The sequence below is a fragment of the Sander lucioperca genome, chromosome 6, assembly GCF_008315115.2.
Source record: "Sander lucioperca isolate FBNREF2018 chromosome 6, SLUC_FBN_1.2, whole genome shotgun sequence".
NCBI classification, from domain to species: Eukaryota; Metazoa; Chordata; class Actinopteri; order Perciformes; family Percidae; genus Sander; species Sander lucioperca.
Window position 1 is genome coordinate 6674439 of NC_050178.1, and position 15088 is coordinate 6689526.

Here is a 15088-nt window from a genome sequence, read left to right on the forward strand (position 1 = left end):
GCCATCAGCCACTTTTCGATCTCGGCGCTACTGCCGAAATTAAGCAGTTTGAAAGCTCCAGGGTAAAAATCTACTGCTGGGCCCCTATATTCACCCCCACCTTCTGTGCACTGTTGTCTCCCAAGTAGGCTACTCATCCAGTACATATAGCAGACTGCACATGGCCGCCTTATAATATGCCCAGAGACAAACCAGTACTTTGAAAATAAGACACTGACTCAGATACAATACACCAAACAGCAACATGTTTACTAGTGTATAAGATCCTTTTAACAAATATTATGAAACAAATACATACAATTATTGAATAATATAAAGTCTTAGTCATTCTAAGACAGGGTCTCAATATGTATAAACTCTACTTCATGAATTTTCATTAAGAAAAATATTTTATCCTATTTTTGAAAGATTGAGGCTCTCTGATCATGTAGCTATCAATGATCAAAATTGTCACCCTTACCCCACCAAGGATTTTTGTGATATAAGGGTAGTAAAAAACCTAGCAAAATCTAATAGTTTCTGAACATGTATTAAGTGAAATACTTAAGTTACTTCAGAAAATTTGTATTGGTCACTGCCCCAGTTCATTGGCAGTGAGGTCAAATGGCTTGTTTGGAGGATATCTTCTAAGAAGGACTTCTTAAAGTAATGGAGTGGGGACATGATGTCATCAGGCTGTGGATGTGTAAGTGTAATTACTCCAGGAGTATAAATTGGGTGTAGACCAGTATTTTTCTGCCTCTCAAACCTGATTCAGGAAAGAATTATTCTGTCTCTGTCGTTGTCACTTCCCTCAAACTCACATATGTATCCTAACTGGGATTAGGCTTCATTTGCCCATAGTATGTTCCTGCAGACATTACATTTCAGTGGATGTCTGAACATTGCTGTATGTAGGACAAAACATACTGTATATAAAGTATATACAGTCATATTCATCCCATACAGTCTATGGGGAAAAACCCAGATTTGCTGACACCTTGTGGTTTAAAATAAGAACTACTTGTAGTGATGCAGATGATGCAATGAAGAGACTTGAATAAATATTTACATATCTAAAACAACAAGTGGTCACAGAAAACGAACTTTGCACTGCCTCAACTACAGCCAAGCAAAGAAGCCAAATATCTGTTCAGTAAATGTATCAAATATTGCTTTTTTAAATTTGGTTAAGTAACTTTACAACACTACCTTATCACCACTTCAAACGACCTTAAGTCGCAGGCTAGCTGCTGTACTGTAGCATGCAGTGGGTAAAAACAGGAAGACTGTGCACATTTAAAGATGTGCTCACACATTTCCCGAGATTTGTGGCTCGTCGACACATGTCGTTGTCTCCAACTAAACGGCCAGTTTCCTTACTGGGAACTATGTCTTTGGGTGAACCAGCCAACGCAGAGCAGAACCTGGAGATGGTGAAGACTTTCCTGGACAGGGGACACAGCCATGTGGACACAGCCTTCATGTATGTGGATGGGAAGTCAGAGACAGCCTTAGGGGGCATGAATCTTCCTAAAACAGGTAACGTAATATCAGAAACACCGATATTTGTAATGACTGTGTGCCATTGCATGCCAAAGATAAAAGTTAATCCTTATATCAGCCATTAAAAAGAAATGTGCATAGAAAAAAAAAAATTGGCCACCAGAGAGATCACTGACTTAACAGTAGTGGCCAAAGACCACAACCTCAGTATTTTCAACAGTGTGGACAGGATGGAGTCCGTGAGTGAGCGAGTCAGCCAGTGAGGGACATTCACTCTTCTAGGCCGGTCCCCTACACTAAAGTGTCCAGCAGGGTCTACCAACCCATAAACTGTGAAATAAGACAACCCAGTCAGTTCTTTTGTGGGCTGCCTAGATCAGAAAACAGGCAGATTCAACAAGCCATTTAGGTTTTGCCCGCCCAGGCTCATTAGAATATACCGCCCCGAATCTGAGTATCTACACCCGGGGCTTGAGAACTAAATTATCTTTGCCAAGGAGCACCATCCTAACCACAAACCAATCAGAGCAGACTGGGCTTTTCAGGAGTGGGGCTGTAAGAGACGAGCGCTAAAAGCGTTTCAGACAGAGGGTGAATGCGGGTATATTCAGACAGACAGTATGAGAAAAATCAAGTGTTTGTTGAACGTTAAACATGTTCTAGTAAAAAAATTAAAATACAAATATGAACCTGGAAATTAACATATAGCCCCTTTCATTTACATTCTTCATTCTACAATCTTGTCATTACGTTCAGATTTATAAATCTGCTTTTTTGTAACATACTGACTAAAATGAATAAATAGCCTAAAACATAAAAATGTAAAAACAATTATAAATAGTTCGCTAATAATGAATACAAAAAACTCCCAATCTATCCGACCATGGGTCCAACTAGAAAGGGGGTCCTAATTTAGGTGACCATAACTTTGCCTTTCTGTAAATGTCTAGTAAGGGGCACTTTGCTACAGCCTAAACATAATTACAGTCTGACCATGGAATATAGTCTTTTTTGTAACATAGTAACATAACTTTACTACTAGTAGTAATAGAGTCATTAAGTTTGCTAAAATTATAGACTTTTAATTCAGTGTTTCTGTGTGACAGTAAGCATAGCAACCAAGGCCAACCCCTGGGATGGGAAGACGCTGAAGCCAGAGAGTGTGCGCTCTCAGCTGGAAACCTCCCTTCAGAGGCTGCGGACCGATTGTGTGGACCTTTTCTACCTTCATGCCCCTGACCACCAGAACCCCATCCAGGATACCCTTAGGGCCTGTAATGAACTGCACAAAGAGGTAAAGAGACCCCATAACTAATGTTCCATGAGTTATAACTGAAACCTTTCCTTTAACATAACACACCAACAAGGACAGCATCTTTGTCTACAGTGTATACTTTTTAAAATCAATTGATGATACTGTACCCATTATGTTGGGAATATTTAATTAAACTATGCTTTCATTTTAAAATATCCCCCTCAGGGAAAATTCAAGGAGTTTGGTTTATCAAACTATGCATCATGGCAAGTGGCTGAAATTGCCAGCATCTGCAGAAACAACAACTGGATTGTTCCCACTGTGTATCAGGTATTCTGACACCTTGTTTTAAAACAGCCTTTTCGTTTCATCTCCAATCAATTGCATCAGAAACTCAAAGTGGCCCTAGTGATTCTTCCATCTCACTTATCTTTAATTTGATGTTCTTGAACTAATCTTATTTTTCTTTGCAACCTTTCACAGGGAATGTACAATGCCATTACAAGACAGGTTGAGACAGAGTTGCTGCCATGTCTGAGATACTACGGAATGAGATTCTACGCATACAATCCCCTAGCAGGTGCTGTATATCCTCCTTTTGTGGTACACCTTTTACTCCAGTTGTCATTTAAATTTTTTTTTTAAAACATTTTCTTTCAAAAGGAGATACTCACAGTTGGTGATACTTGGTGGCCAGCAGATTCAATTCTAAGGATTTTGGTGTTCCCCCTGACTTTGACTATAGGGCCACCATGAGGTTGACATTTGTGGTTTTAAGTGAAATGTCTCAACAACTATTGGATGGATGGCAAATCAATTTGGTACACACATCCATGTTGCCCTCAGGATAAATTGTAATCACTTTATAAATCTTTTAACTTTTCATCTAGCGCCATCATCAGGTCAAACATTGAATTTGTTACTTTGTTTTATGACCACATACTTGAAAAACATGCATCAGCCACAACTGTACTTTATGATAATATGGAATGAATGTGTAACTGTGAATGTGATCAGGGCGTTCCTGCAAAAGAGAGGCTGCCTCTCAGTGAACCTCCCCTGAATAAATAAAGGTTAAAAAAAAAAAATCAGCATGTTAGCATACTGACATTAGCATTTACTGTAGCTCTAAGCGCCACTGTGCCTACGGACAGCCTCACAGAGCCACTACCATGACTGTAGACCCTTATCTTGTTTTGACATTATTAGTTTTAACATTTTCTCAAAATGTAGCATCAAAAGCCTGTATTTTGAGTGGGTGACAGTATTGAGTGCATAAATAGTAGAACCCTAGATAATTTTAGCTTGAATTCTGACATTACTCCTCCTCTGCAGCTGGCATTCTAACAGGAAAGTACCATTACCAAGACAAAGATGTTCCCCAGCCTGTAGGACGATTCTTTGGTAACAAATTGGCTGCAGCATACAGGGACAGGTGAAAGACCTTTAGTTTACATTTGAGATATTCCCAACAAGTAACTTGTTTTTACAGTATGTTGTTGCATCATGTTAGGTGTTTCTGCATGTCTGCACTTATTTACATCATCCACTGATAAAAGCACACAAAGCCATTGTGCCTGTCCTCTTCTCTGTCAGATACTGGAAGCAGAGTCAATTCAAAGCAATAGACGTGGTTCAAAAGGTCTTGGAGACCGTTTACGGCTCAGAGAAACCCACCCTGACTTCTGCTGCTATGCGCTGGTTGTACCATCACTCCCAACTTAAGGTAGCTATTGTGCATGGAGCACTGCAGCGGGATGAGATTGTTAATTTATATACAGCACAAATGATGGGAACTAGGCCTGCAACTAAATCCTTGATACATCATTACATTTTGTACAGTCCTAAACCCAAAAATATTCAGTTTACAATGACATAAAAAAGAAAAAAGCAACTCCTCACATTGGAGAAGCTGCAACCAGAGAAGTTTGGGCATTTTTGGATAAGCACTGGTGCTTATAGTAGTTGAAAGTAGTTTTGGTTTGATAGTATCGCTTTTCTCTTTGACCATTACATTGTCTGCTGTCCCAGGGTGATCTTGGTGATGGAGTCGTCATTGGCATGTCAAGTATGGAGCAACTTCAGCAAAACCTGGCTTCTGCAGAGGAGGGTCCTCTGGATGAAAGAGTGGTCGCTGCCTTCAATGAGGCCTGGAATCTCGTTGCCCACGAGTGTCCAAACTACATCCGTTGACCAGCCAAAATAGTCCACTGAAATTTTATCCAAGTTTATAGAGAAAAGAGATATGCTAAAGCCCCTTTCCCTTAGTTTCATTAGTTACTTGTACCTTTTTCCTGAAATCACATTTGAAATTTGTTTTTGTTTTCTCATAAATGAATTAATTGGAGACCAGTGTAGTAATGTGAAGAGCACTTCATTGCAAATGTACAAATGTAAAAAATAAATAAATAAATTACTTTTTCTGGAGTCTGCCTTAATAAAACTATTACATTAAAAAGAAAACCAATTTGAGTCACCATTGTTGACTGAAGAACAATTCAGTCAAAAGCTAAAATTAAATGTCAAGGGTGAAAAAAGGCCAAATGAGAGAGATTAAAGACTCTAGGGGCAGCACTGGCAGTCAGGATGAATGGTTTGAATGTCCCTCTGTTGTTGAAGGCATTTTCTGTAGTAAAACAGTAAAGAACTCACCAGAATACGAGCCTGCTCAGGAGTAAGCATGTCTCCCTCCTTACAGACTTTGTGGTCCTTCAGCAGTGGCAACACTCCTGTAATAACAGATTATACAAAATGTGACAAAAAATGACTATCATCGACCAAACAGATCTGTCATCCAGCTGCTTTTTGATACCTCTAGCAAAAAACCTGAAAAGCCTTCATTTGCTCGTGTCTTTGACACAAGTTTTTGCATGTTCCGCCCTCATCATTATCTACTATCCTCCATTAGGAATTATTAGGGAAGTACTTATTAACAATTCATCAATTTTCAAGTCTTTCCAGATTCATTCCTCACTTGTTTCTCAATCATTAATTTATCATTAGCTGCTCTATAATATTTTATTAGTTACTCATTAACTTATGGTTCACTAGCAGTTAGTTCCTCATTCATTCCTAATTTGTTCCCTGGTAACTACTCAAATTTTGTGTAACTTTTTGTAAAGTGTTAGCATATTTTTTATATGCTGATATTCATTCCCTACACCAATATGGAGTTTATTTAGTTCCATTAAGGGTGTATTGTTGTAAACAAAGCTCGTGGAGCTGGGAAATAAGCGCACATGCAGAGCAATATCCTTGCATATGGTGCCATGACGCAAACGGACGCAAAGTAAAGAAGCATCAGCAGGAGGGGATGTGCAAACCACTCATGGTAGGCATAGACATCTAGGAAAACCAAGTGATATACTATCACCTGTGGAGCAACAGAGGATGTTTGGGGTTGAGTCTGAAGCAGCTAGTGGTCACTCTGCAGGGCAAACAGCTGATGGTGGGTCACAGGGTCAGCCGCCAGGACCGACTACTGCTGCTCTCCAAACAAAGATTTCATTGCGCTCATGTGTGTTCATGACCCTAAAGAGTCCAGGGTCATCGGCGCTGTCCATGCAACCTCCGAGGTACCAACAGAGCATGTTGTTTGAATTAGATCAGGGACTCTGTAGTCTCGCATTGCCAGACCATCCGGGACTCTCAGACCCATCCGAGATCATCTGAGACATATGCTGCCAAAGTGGAAGAAGGTAAAAATCTACTGCTGGGCCCCTATATTCACCCCCACCTTCTGTGCACTGTTATCTCCAAGTAGGCTACTCATCCAGTACACATAGCAGACTGCACATGGCCGCCTTATTATATGCCCAGAGACAAACCAGTACTTTGAAAATTAGCTTGTAACTGACTCTGATACAATACACCAAATGACAACATGTTTACTACTAGTGCATAAGATCCCTTTGACAAGTAATATGAAACAAATAAATACAATTCTGGAATAATATAAACTAAAGCCTTAAAGGTTTTGAGACTTTTACTTTTTATTTAAGTACATTCGTACACAAGTACTTTTACATGAGTATAACATTCAAGTAATCTTTCCACCTCTGCAGGAATCCCCAGACCTTCGTGGGCCCCTAAGGTTCTCTGTGTGGCAATTACATTGTTTTAATTTGATTATTTATTTATTTGTTTGGCAATATACTAAAACAAAATATAAATGGAAATTGTAAGCATCATTAGGAAGGGCTAGCTCCTGCATTTTTATCCAATCTGATTGTCTTGGCCCTGAGTCAGAATCTCGTTTTGATTACCTTTAATATTTCAGTTGATATTATGGTTACTACTATCAAACTATCTTCTGGAAACATTTTAATAGGGCATTATCTAGTGTAAAAACACGTGTTGGTTTCTGAGACTGGGCAGGCTTAATAGGGGCCTACAGCTCATTTTTGTCCCATCAATACGAATAATTATTTAGTTAGGATGCACTAAAACGATCCTATGTTTACTGTATTTGCTTATCATGTCTATAGTAGGCCTATATCTGGACTGCACATTGCAGGATGCAGGACACACTCGTTTGTAAAAACAAAATAATGAATGGTGAGTTCCTGACACCTTGTGGTTAAAAATAAGAACTACATCTAGTATGATTCTCTACAGATTGCGCAACAAGGGACTTGAACAAATATTAACTTACATGTCTAAAACGACAGGAAGTGGTCACAGAAAACGAACTTTACACTGCCTCAACTAAAGCCAAGCAAAGAAGCCAAACAGCTGTTTAGAAAAAAATTTCCATTTTAAACCGGTTAAGTAACTTTACGACGCTCCCTAATCACCACTTCCACGACCTTTGACCTTAGTCGCAGCTAGCTGTAGCATGCGTTGGGTAATAACAGGAACACTTAGACATAGCATTATTAAAGACGTGCTCACACATTTGCCGAGATTTGTGGCTCGTCGAAATATGTCGTCGTCTCAAACTAAACGACCGGTTTCCTTACTGGGAACTATGGCGTTCGGTGGTCGAGCCGACGCCGAGCAGAGCCTGGAGATGGTGAAGACTTTCCTGGACAGGGGACACATCCATGTGGACACAGCCTTGATGTATGTGGATGGGAAGTCAGAGACAATCATAGGCGGCATGAATCTTCCTAAAACAGGTATATCAGAAGCACCCATATTCGTATTGACTCTGTGTGCTGAGTTTCTTAAGTGGACTAACCAAGCTGTCCCTCAAGTCATTAGACAGCGTACCTGCCGGTTGGCACCTGGCACCTGGCACCAGCTTGGAATTATGGGTATCAAAACTGTCCCGAGCCTCCCTCTAACCAACGGATAACAGCTAGCACTGATCCGTGATTTGATGACTTTTTCAAGAATTAAACGTTTTAATAAATAAATAAAATAAAACAATGTATTTAATGTGTTTATTTATTTATGTGTAAGGGACCGTACAATAAACATACTTTACTATTTGAGATACACCAGAGTAAGATAGAAGGTAGTTTTGCTAGGTCAATAATAAACAACAAACATGACAAAATAGGACACATAATGCAAAAGTACACACACACACACACACACACACACACACACACGTCAGCAAGGCAAAACCAATAAAATGTAGATTTAATGTGGTCACAGAGTTGGGTAGCGACTAGCAGACTTCCTAGGTTTTTCCCTGATCAAACCCATAGACAGTATATAAGAAGATCAAACCCTGTCTTAGCTTTTAAATTATATAGCAAATCCAGCAATTTAGTATTGGTATTAAAGTAGCGGGATTCACAAGAGGCAGATAAAAAGAAGAATGGTCAAAATCAGATCAGCCGATGTACGTTCAGTCCCTGTATGGTTCAGGCTGAGTGGATGCTATTGATCCTGGATCCTGCATTTCTCAGCAGCTAATTTCTGCACAGGAGCCTTGGTCTGACTGTTAACTGGACTTAAGTCCTCTTAATACCAGACTCGTAATATCCCTTGATAACCACACCGCCAGATAATCAAGAATCAGTAAGATAGCTGTTTGCTAAATCATCCTGTAAATGACAGACTTTTAATTCAGTGTTTCTGTGTGACAGTAAGCATAGCAACCAAGGCCAACCCCTGGGATGGGAAGACGCTGAAGCCAGAGAGTGTGCGCTCTCAGCTGGAAACCTCCCTTCAGAGGCTGCGGACCGATTGTGTGGACCTTTTCTACCTTCATGCCCCTGACCACCAGAACCCCATCCAGGATACCCTTAGGGCCTGTAATGAACTGCACAAAGAGGTAAAGAGACCCCATAACTAATGTTCCATGAGTTATAACTGAAACCTTTCCTTTAACATAACACACCAACAAGGACAGCATCTTTGTCTACAATGTATACTTTTTTAAAATCAATTGATGATACTGTAACCATTATGTTTGGAATATTTAATTAAACTATGCTTTCATTTTAAAATATCCCCCTCAGGGAAAATTCAAGGAGTTTGGTTTATCAAACTATGCATCATGGGAAGTGGCTGAAATTGCCAGCATCTGCAGAAACAACAACTGGATTGTTCCCACTGTGTATCAGGTATTCTAAAACAGCCTTTTAGTTTCATCTCCAATCAATTGCATCATCTTAGAATAAGTAAACTGCTCAATGTATGTTCATGTTTCATCCCTCCATATGAGTGGTTGTGTGGTGAAAATCCCATTCTTTTCATGTAAACATGATACTTAGGGCTAGAAATTCCTGTGTTTTTAGAGTAAGTTGAAAACATTTGTGCAACTGCTTATCCAGAATTTCAGTAGTTTTCGTTGCGGAAAGAAACCATGGTTAAGCAGCTCCAGTGCTCTCACTATAATCTTTAATTTGATGTTCTTGAACTATCTTCACCTTATCTTATCTTTCTTCCCTTGCTTACTATACTTTCACTTAAATTTAACCTCTGACTATTTTCTGTACCCTAACTTCGACTCTTGCAACCTTTCACAGGGAATGTACAATGCCATTACAAGACAGGTTGAGACAGAGTTGCTGCCATGTCTGAGATACTACGGAATGAGATTCTACGCATACAATCCCCTAGCAGGTGCTGTATATCCTCCTTTTTGGTACACCTTGTAGCCTACTTTAGTCGTCCTTTTAATTGTTTCTTTCAAAAGGAGATGTTCACAGTTGGTGATACTTGGTGCCCAGCAGATTCAATCCTAATCCTTGCGCCATCATCAGGTCACACACTGAATTTGTCCAATACTTGGGGTTTATGACCACAGACTGGAAAAACATTCCCATCAGCCATAACTGTACTTTGTGTTTAGTGTTAATTAGCAAATGTTGGCAAGCTAACATGCTAAACTAATGGTGGACATGGTAAACATGTTTACCAGCATGTTAGCATACTGACATTAGCATTTACTGTAGCTCAAAGCGCCACTGTGCCTACGGACAGCCTCACAGAGCCACTACCATGACTGTAGACCCTGATCTTGTTTTGACATCAATAGTAACTTTTTCTCAAAATATAGCATGAAAAAACTTCATTTTAAGTGAGTATTGCATTGACAGTATTGACTGCATAAATAGTAGAACCCTAGCTTGAATTCTGACATTACTCCTCTGCAGGCGGTCTTCTAACAGGAAAGTACCATTACCAAGACAAAGATGGTCCCCAGCCTGCAGGACGATTCTTTGGTAACAACTGGGCTGCAGCATACAGGGACAGGTGAAAGACCTTCAGTTTATTTTTAAGACCAACAAGTAACTTGTTTTATGTTGTTGCATCATGTTAGGTGTTTCTGCATGTCTGCACTTATCTACATCATCCACTGATAAAAGCACACAAAGTCATTGCGCCTGTCCTCTTCCCTGTCAGATACTGGAAGCAGAGTCAATTCAAAGCAATAGACGTGGTTCAAAAGGTCTTGGAGACCGTTTACGGCTCAGAGAAACCCACCCTGACTTCTGCTGCTATGCGCTGGTTGTACCATCACTCCCAACTTAAGGTAGCTATTGTGCATGGAGCACTGCAGCGGGATGAGATTGTGTTTTGTCATCACCACAGGGAGATATATAACATAAGACTATTAGAAATTTAAACTCTAGTGGGAAATGTAGGTATCTTCCTCTGCACATTTTTTTATGTGTATGTATTCATTCGGATGTGCCCGGTCAGCTGTTTGTATAATTAACCTCAACACTACGTGTCAAAAGGCTGTATTGGTGCTTACAGTAGCTGGAAAATGTTATACCATGAAACAACTTTAAATTAAACTCATTTTTTTCTCTTTGACCATTAAATTGTCTGCTGTCCCAGGGTGATCTTGGCGATGGAGTCATCATTGGCATGTCAAGTATGGAGCAACTTCAGCAAAACCTGGCTGCTGCAGAGGAGGGTCCTCTGGATGAAAGAGTGGTCGCTGCCTTCATTGAGGCCTGGAATCTCGTTGCCCACGAGTGTCCAAACTATTTCCGCTAAAGAGCCAAAATCTCCACAACAGATTTGGATAACATTTAAAGCAAATTTATAGAAAAGAGAAATCTGCTAAAGCCTCTTTCCCTTAGTTTTTTTTTTTATTTTACCTGAAATGATACTTGAAATTTGTTTCATCAATGGGAGACCAGTGTGTATTAATGTGAAGAGCACTTCAAGCTAATGTACAAATGTAAAAATGAAAACATAAGACATTTTTTCAGGGAAAAATAACTTTTTCTGGAGCCTGCCTTAAACTATTACATTAAAAAGAAAACCAATTTTCCTCACATAAACAAAATGTTTTTCTTACACAAAATGCTTCAAATGGATTGATTTAACACACGAAAGGACGTGTGCTTATCTGTTTTGGCTGAATAGCAAAATATTTACATGCAATACCTTTTTCTTATGTTGACAAATGTTAAAACAAGTGGCATCAACATGATTACATGTAAGTGATCATTAAGTATTTTAACTCTAGTCACCAGTTTTTACTGAACAGTGATTCAGTCCAAAGCTAAAATTCAAGGCGAAGGACAGAAGTTCATGTTTTGGGGTGAAAAAAAGGACAAAGCGACATTATGGACTCCAGGGGCAACACCTGCAGTCAGGGTGAATGGTTTCAACATCTATGTCCCTCTGCTGTTGAAAGCTGGCAAAAACGACTTTTAAAAAAAAAAAACCAGATGTTTCATTCTGCATCTTCATCATCTTCCTCTTCATTATCCTGCATAGACTCTTCTTCACCAGCAACATTCTCAAACTCGCCTGTTTCTGAGTTCCACATACATTTGATCTGCACCTTGAATTCTGCCATCTCGATGCCAAAGAGTTTCTATTAACAAAAATGAAGCCAATTTGAACAGTCAGTCAAATACAACCCAGCACAATGTGTCACCGTCAACATTTTCTGTAGTCAAACAGTCAAGAACTCACCAGAATACGAGCCTGCTCAGGAGTAAGCACATCTCCCTCCTTACAGACTTCGTGGTCCTTCAGCAGTGTCACCACTCCTGTATTAACAGATTATACAAAATGTGACTATCGTGTGTCATTTCCGACTGTGACAATGGTCATTTTTCAGAGGAGAAGGGGCGTCATCTGTTGCACATAAACATGTTTAAAAGGATAGGGCTGACCCTACCAACAATTATTGACTGTGTAGCCAAAGCCTGATAAAGCATATTCCTCTGTGCCATAGATTTCCATTGCTGTCCAAAACTATTAAAAACACATCACTGAGCCACACCGTTGCACTTTTAGATGTGTTCTTTCAATACGATGAACATGAACACACACCGTCCTGCTATCTAGAGCACCAAATGTGTATTAATCCCTGACTTAAAATATTCCCAAACAAATGCACTATTTACTCCTGTTTGAGTATTAAAAACGTACATGTTCAGCTGTTTTAAAATCACTGAGCCATTTTAAAAATCAAACTATATATTTGTGAGCTGATTTTAAAGATTAAGGCCTTCGGTAAGAACCAATGGGATTGAGGCTGAGTGCTGCAGACAGGGTAGAGAAGTCGGAAATATTGAGAGATTGACTATAACATTGTTGGTTTTGGTCTTTGCATGGGATTTGTTGATGAAAGAAAAATACGGAATAATGCCAGTTATATCCAGTAATTGTACCTTTCTTGAGAGCAGTGGGGAGCCCTAATTGCCTCAACTGGGGCTCCATTGAGTGAGGAAACTGTTCAAGGGGTCCCTCATCCAGAGTTGTGTCCATCTGTGCACGGTTGCCTGACCGTGCATAATCCAGCTCTTTGAAATGGTTGAAATACCTGTAAATAGAAAACACAATTTTGTCATCTAATGAACAATATTTGGAGAAAAACAGCAATTGTAGTGAATTAAAGCTGCAGTAGTTTGTCATATTTGCTCAAACTGTCACTACATCCTGGCCGTACTAAATGAAATACAGTTCTGTGATAAAAAAAATCCAATTTCTCTGCCTCCCCCTAATGCTCCTAATGGCGTTTGCAAGTTTCCACTGCGCCCAAAGGAAAACAACCAATCAAAGCCGAGGAATCTAACACAATGCCAGTCACTGCTCGTGAACTCCGATCAAACTGTAAAACTAGGCCTTGTTGATCAAATATGAATCAAGACGATGTTACTGCATTGCGTATTTCTAGCCTAAAATGTTTTCAAAACATATTTTTGAAATAAGAAAGGTTGTGACCTGACTGCCATGGTGAAAACAGTCAAGCCAAAACCAAGCACCGTCCACCGGCCGGAGCAAACTCTCATATTAGCAAACAGTACACTCAAATATGTTTCTAAAAACTATCGAGGCAAGGAATAGGTAATGCAACAGAATCTTGATTCATATTTGATCAGCACTACCTAGTTTGACAGTTTGTTCACATTAGAGACTCCTTGGCTCTGATTGGTTGTTCTTCCTTATGCACCAGGTGGAAGCAGAGGAACGTGTTTTTTTTATTTAGATTATCTGTCTGAGCAAACATGACAAAGTTATTTTTTTTTTATAAAAAGCTACCAACTGTAGCTTTAAGTGAAGCCTTACTTACTCTTGGACCTCATCCTTTGTTTTATTTGTGAATAGTACTCCCACTTCTCCTCGTAGATACTTGGTGACCTGCACACATTATCAAAAGGCTATAACAAATGTAACGCTAAATCTTTGCAACAGATTATATTTCTGGCTTATCACCATTACCTAAGATCTCACCTACCTTGTGCAAATTATCTTTGTATTCGTCTGTTTCTCCTTTACCCAAGGCAACCACCATGACTTTATTTTTGCCGAAGAAGAATCTGTGGAGGAGAGGAGAGTAACGTTAAGCCTCTTAAGACACTTAAATTAAAATTCAAAACATGTTGGTTGACGCCCCATTACCTGCTGTGTTTCCATGCTGTCCTGATGTCTTTCAGTTTGTTATTCCTCATATTGGCCACAGAGAATATGAACAAGTTTCTGTAGGTGTCCACACATTTCCGTAACTAATAATAAAAACAGAATTTAGTGTGAGATGTTAGCAGCTTCAGCCAACCCTAGTTAGCATAGCATAGCTGACAAGACAATTACCTCCTCGATTAATTTCTGTTTAGACTGCAGTCCTTTCTTGGCTGTTTTCGTCAACGAAACTGAGGAGAAGAAAATGTGATAAGCAGTTAGTTAGCTAGGAGTTTAACTGATATCCGCCAGCAGTACGTTAACGTTAACTGTCACGGCACCCAAATGTAGGCTATGTTACCAGCCATTAATCACAGAGGGAGAAGCTAACGTTAGCTTGTTACCCAACTTCAGTTGTCGAGGACAGCTGCTACATACAAGCAATCAGTTAATATACGTAACTGATTGATGTAATCGTACATTATACAGTTTGAACGGCTATTTACTTACTTTTCTTGTCCCTCCTTGACTTCGGCATGTTTTCCTCTCACGATGGCAGAGCAGCAGACGCACATGTGAAGTGAAAGGACCCCGAAATGTTTCTGTTTTGGTGAAGCTGTCCATGTGGTGCCTGACTACAAAAATAAAGAACTTTTAATTAAAATATTTATAAGTAATCGGTGTTGCAGGTATGCAGAAATAAAGTGCTAATTCTAAATAAGTATATACATACGTCGAGTTAAGAGTCAGGTTAGCGTTGGCGTTATTTCAAACTAATATTCCTTATAAATCGGGCAAAATAATTTCAAATGTTTTGGTAGGCTCTCCTATTTATTTTTGTAATTTAAACATAGTATGCATTACAAATATGTGAAAAAAACAGTAATTGATTACTTATTTTTAAGTAATTATAGAAATGTAAAATATAGGCCTATACATAAAAACAAACGAATTGAAAAACAAAAAAAGAAACAAAATAAATTAACCAAAATAAAACATGCCATGGGTCAGCAAAGAATTGAGAATAAATTAATTGAAAACATTATATAGGGAGCACAATCTTACAGTTTTAAT

At 39.2% G+C, this 15088-nt stretch overlaps 2 protein-coding genes across 4 annotated transcripts; one reads left to right on the top strand and one right to left on the bottom strand.

The window, feature by feature from the left end:
- The first annotated feature begins 1072 nt into the window (after positions 1 to 1072).
- akr7a3 (aldo-keto reductase family 7, member A3 (aflatoxin aldehyde reductase)) lies at positions 1073 to 11331 on the top strand. Of its 3 annotated transcripts, none has more exons than XM_031301643.2 (8): positions 1073 to 1296; positions 7636 to 7860; positions 8782 to 8969; positions 9157 to 9261; positions 9667 to 9763; positions 10297 to 10396; positions 10547 to 10676; positions 10988 to 11331. In XM_031301643.2, the coding sequence occupies exons 1-8, from the start codon at positions 1245 to 1247 to the stop codon at positions 11147 to 11149; spliced, it is 1059 nt and encodes a 352-aa protein (XP_031157503.1). In that variant the 5' UTR covers positions 1073 to 1244; the 3' UTR covers positions 11150 to 11331. The 3 variants fall into 3 exon arrangements, with proteins under 3 accessions (XP_031157503.1, XP_031157501.1, XP_031157502.1); XM_031301641.2 differs by having other exon boundaries at positions 1073 to 1276; positions 7601 to 7860; XM_031301642.2 differs by lacking the exons at positions 7636 to 7860; positions 8782 to 8969; positions 9157 to 9261; ... (2 more) ...; positions 10547 to 10676; positions 10988 to 11331 and adding exons at positions 2592 to 2779; positions 2966 to 3070; positions 3224 to 3320; ... (1 more) ...; positions 4337 to 4466; positions 4772 to 5162 and having other exon boundaries at positions 1073 to 1521.
- Positions 11332 to 11446: 115 nt separating this feature from the next.
- Positions 11447 to 14808, bottom strand: mrto4 (MRT4 homolog, ribosome maturation factor). The gene is made up of 8 exons (XM_031301644.2): positions 14525 to 14808; positions 14207 to 14265; positions 14018 to 14121; positions 13854 to 13935; positions 13689 to 13756; positions 12787 to 12938; positions 12083 to 12159; positions 11447 to 11981 (listed from the first exon to the last, which is right to left on the bottom strand). Exons 1-8 carry the CDS (start codon positions 14550 to 14552, stop codon positions 11838 to 11840), a joined length of 714 nt encoding a protein of 237 aa, XP_031157504.1. The 5' UTR covers positions 14553 to 14808; the 3' UTR covers positions 11447 to 11837.
- Positions 14809 to 15088: the final 280 nt, after the last annotated feature.

What these genes read in the sequence shown, in the direction of transcription:
- akr7a3 (XM_031301641.2), top strand. Translation starts at nt 1,245, where the DNA reads ATGCAGTGGGTAAAAACAGGAAGACTGTGCAC. An exon ending in AAAACAGGAAGACTGTGCAC is followed by an intron (nt 1,277 to 7,600) that starts ATTTAAAGATGT and finishes AATAACAGGAAC; the next exon opens with ACTTAGACATAGCATTATTA. An exon ending in ACCATCACTCCCAACTTAAG is followed by an intron (nt 10,677 to 10,987) that starts GTAGCTATTGTG and finishes CTGCTGTCCCAG; the next exon opens with GGTGATCTTGGCGATGGAGT.
- mrto4 (XM_031301644.2), bottom strand. Translation starts at nt 14,552, where the DNA reads ATGCCGAAGTCAAGGAGGGACAAGAAAA. An exon ending in CCCCACTGCTCTCAAGAAAG is followed by an intron (nt 12,160 to 12,786) that starts GTACAATTACTG and finishes CTGTTAATACAG; the next exon opens with GAGTGGTGACACTGCTGAAG. An exon ending in CTGAGCAGGCTCGTATTCTG is followed by an intron (nt 11,982 to 12,082) that starts GTGAGTTCTTGA and finishes TTTTGTTAATAG; the next exon opens with AAACTCTTTGGCATCGAGAT.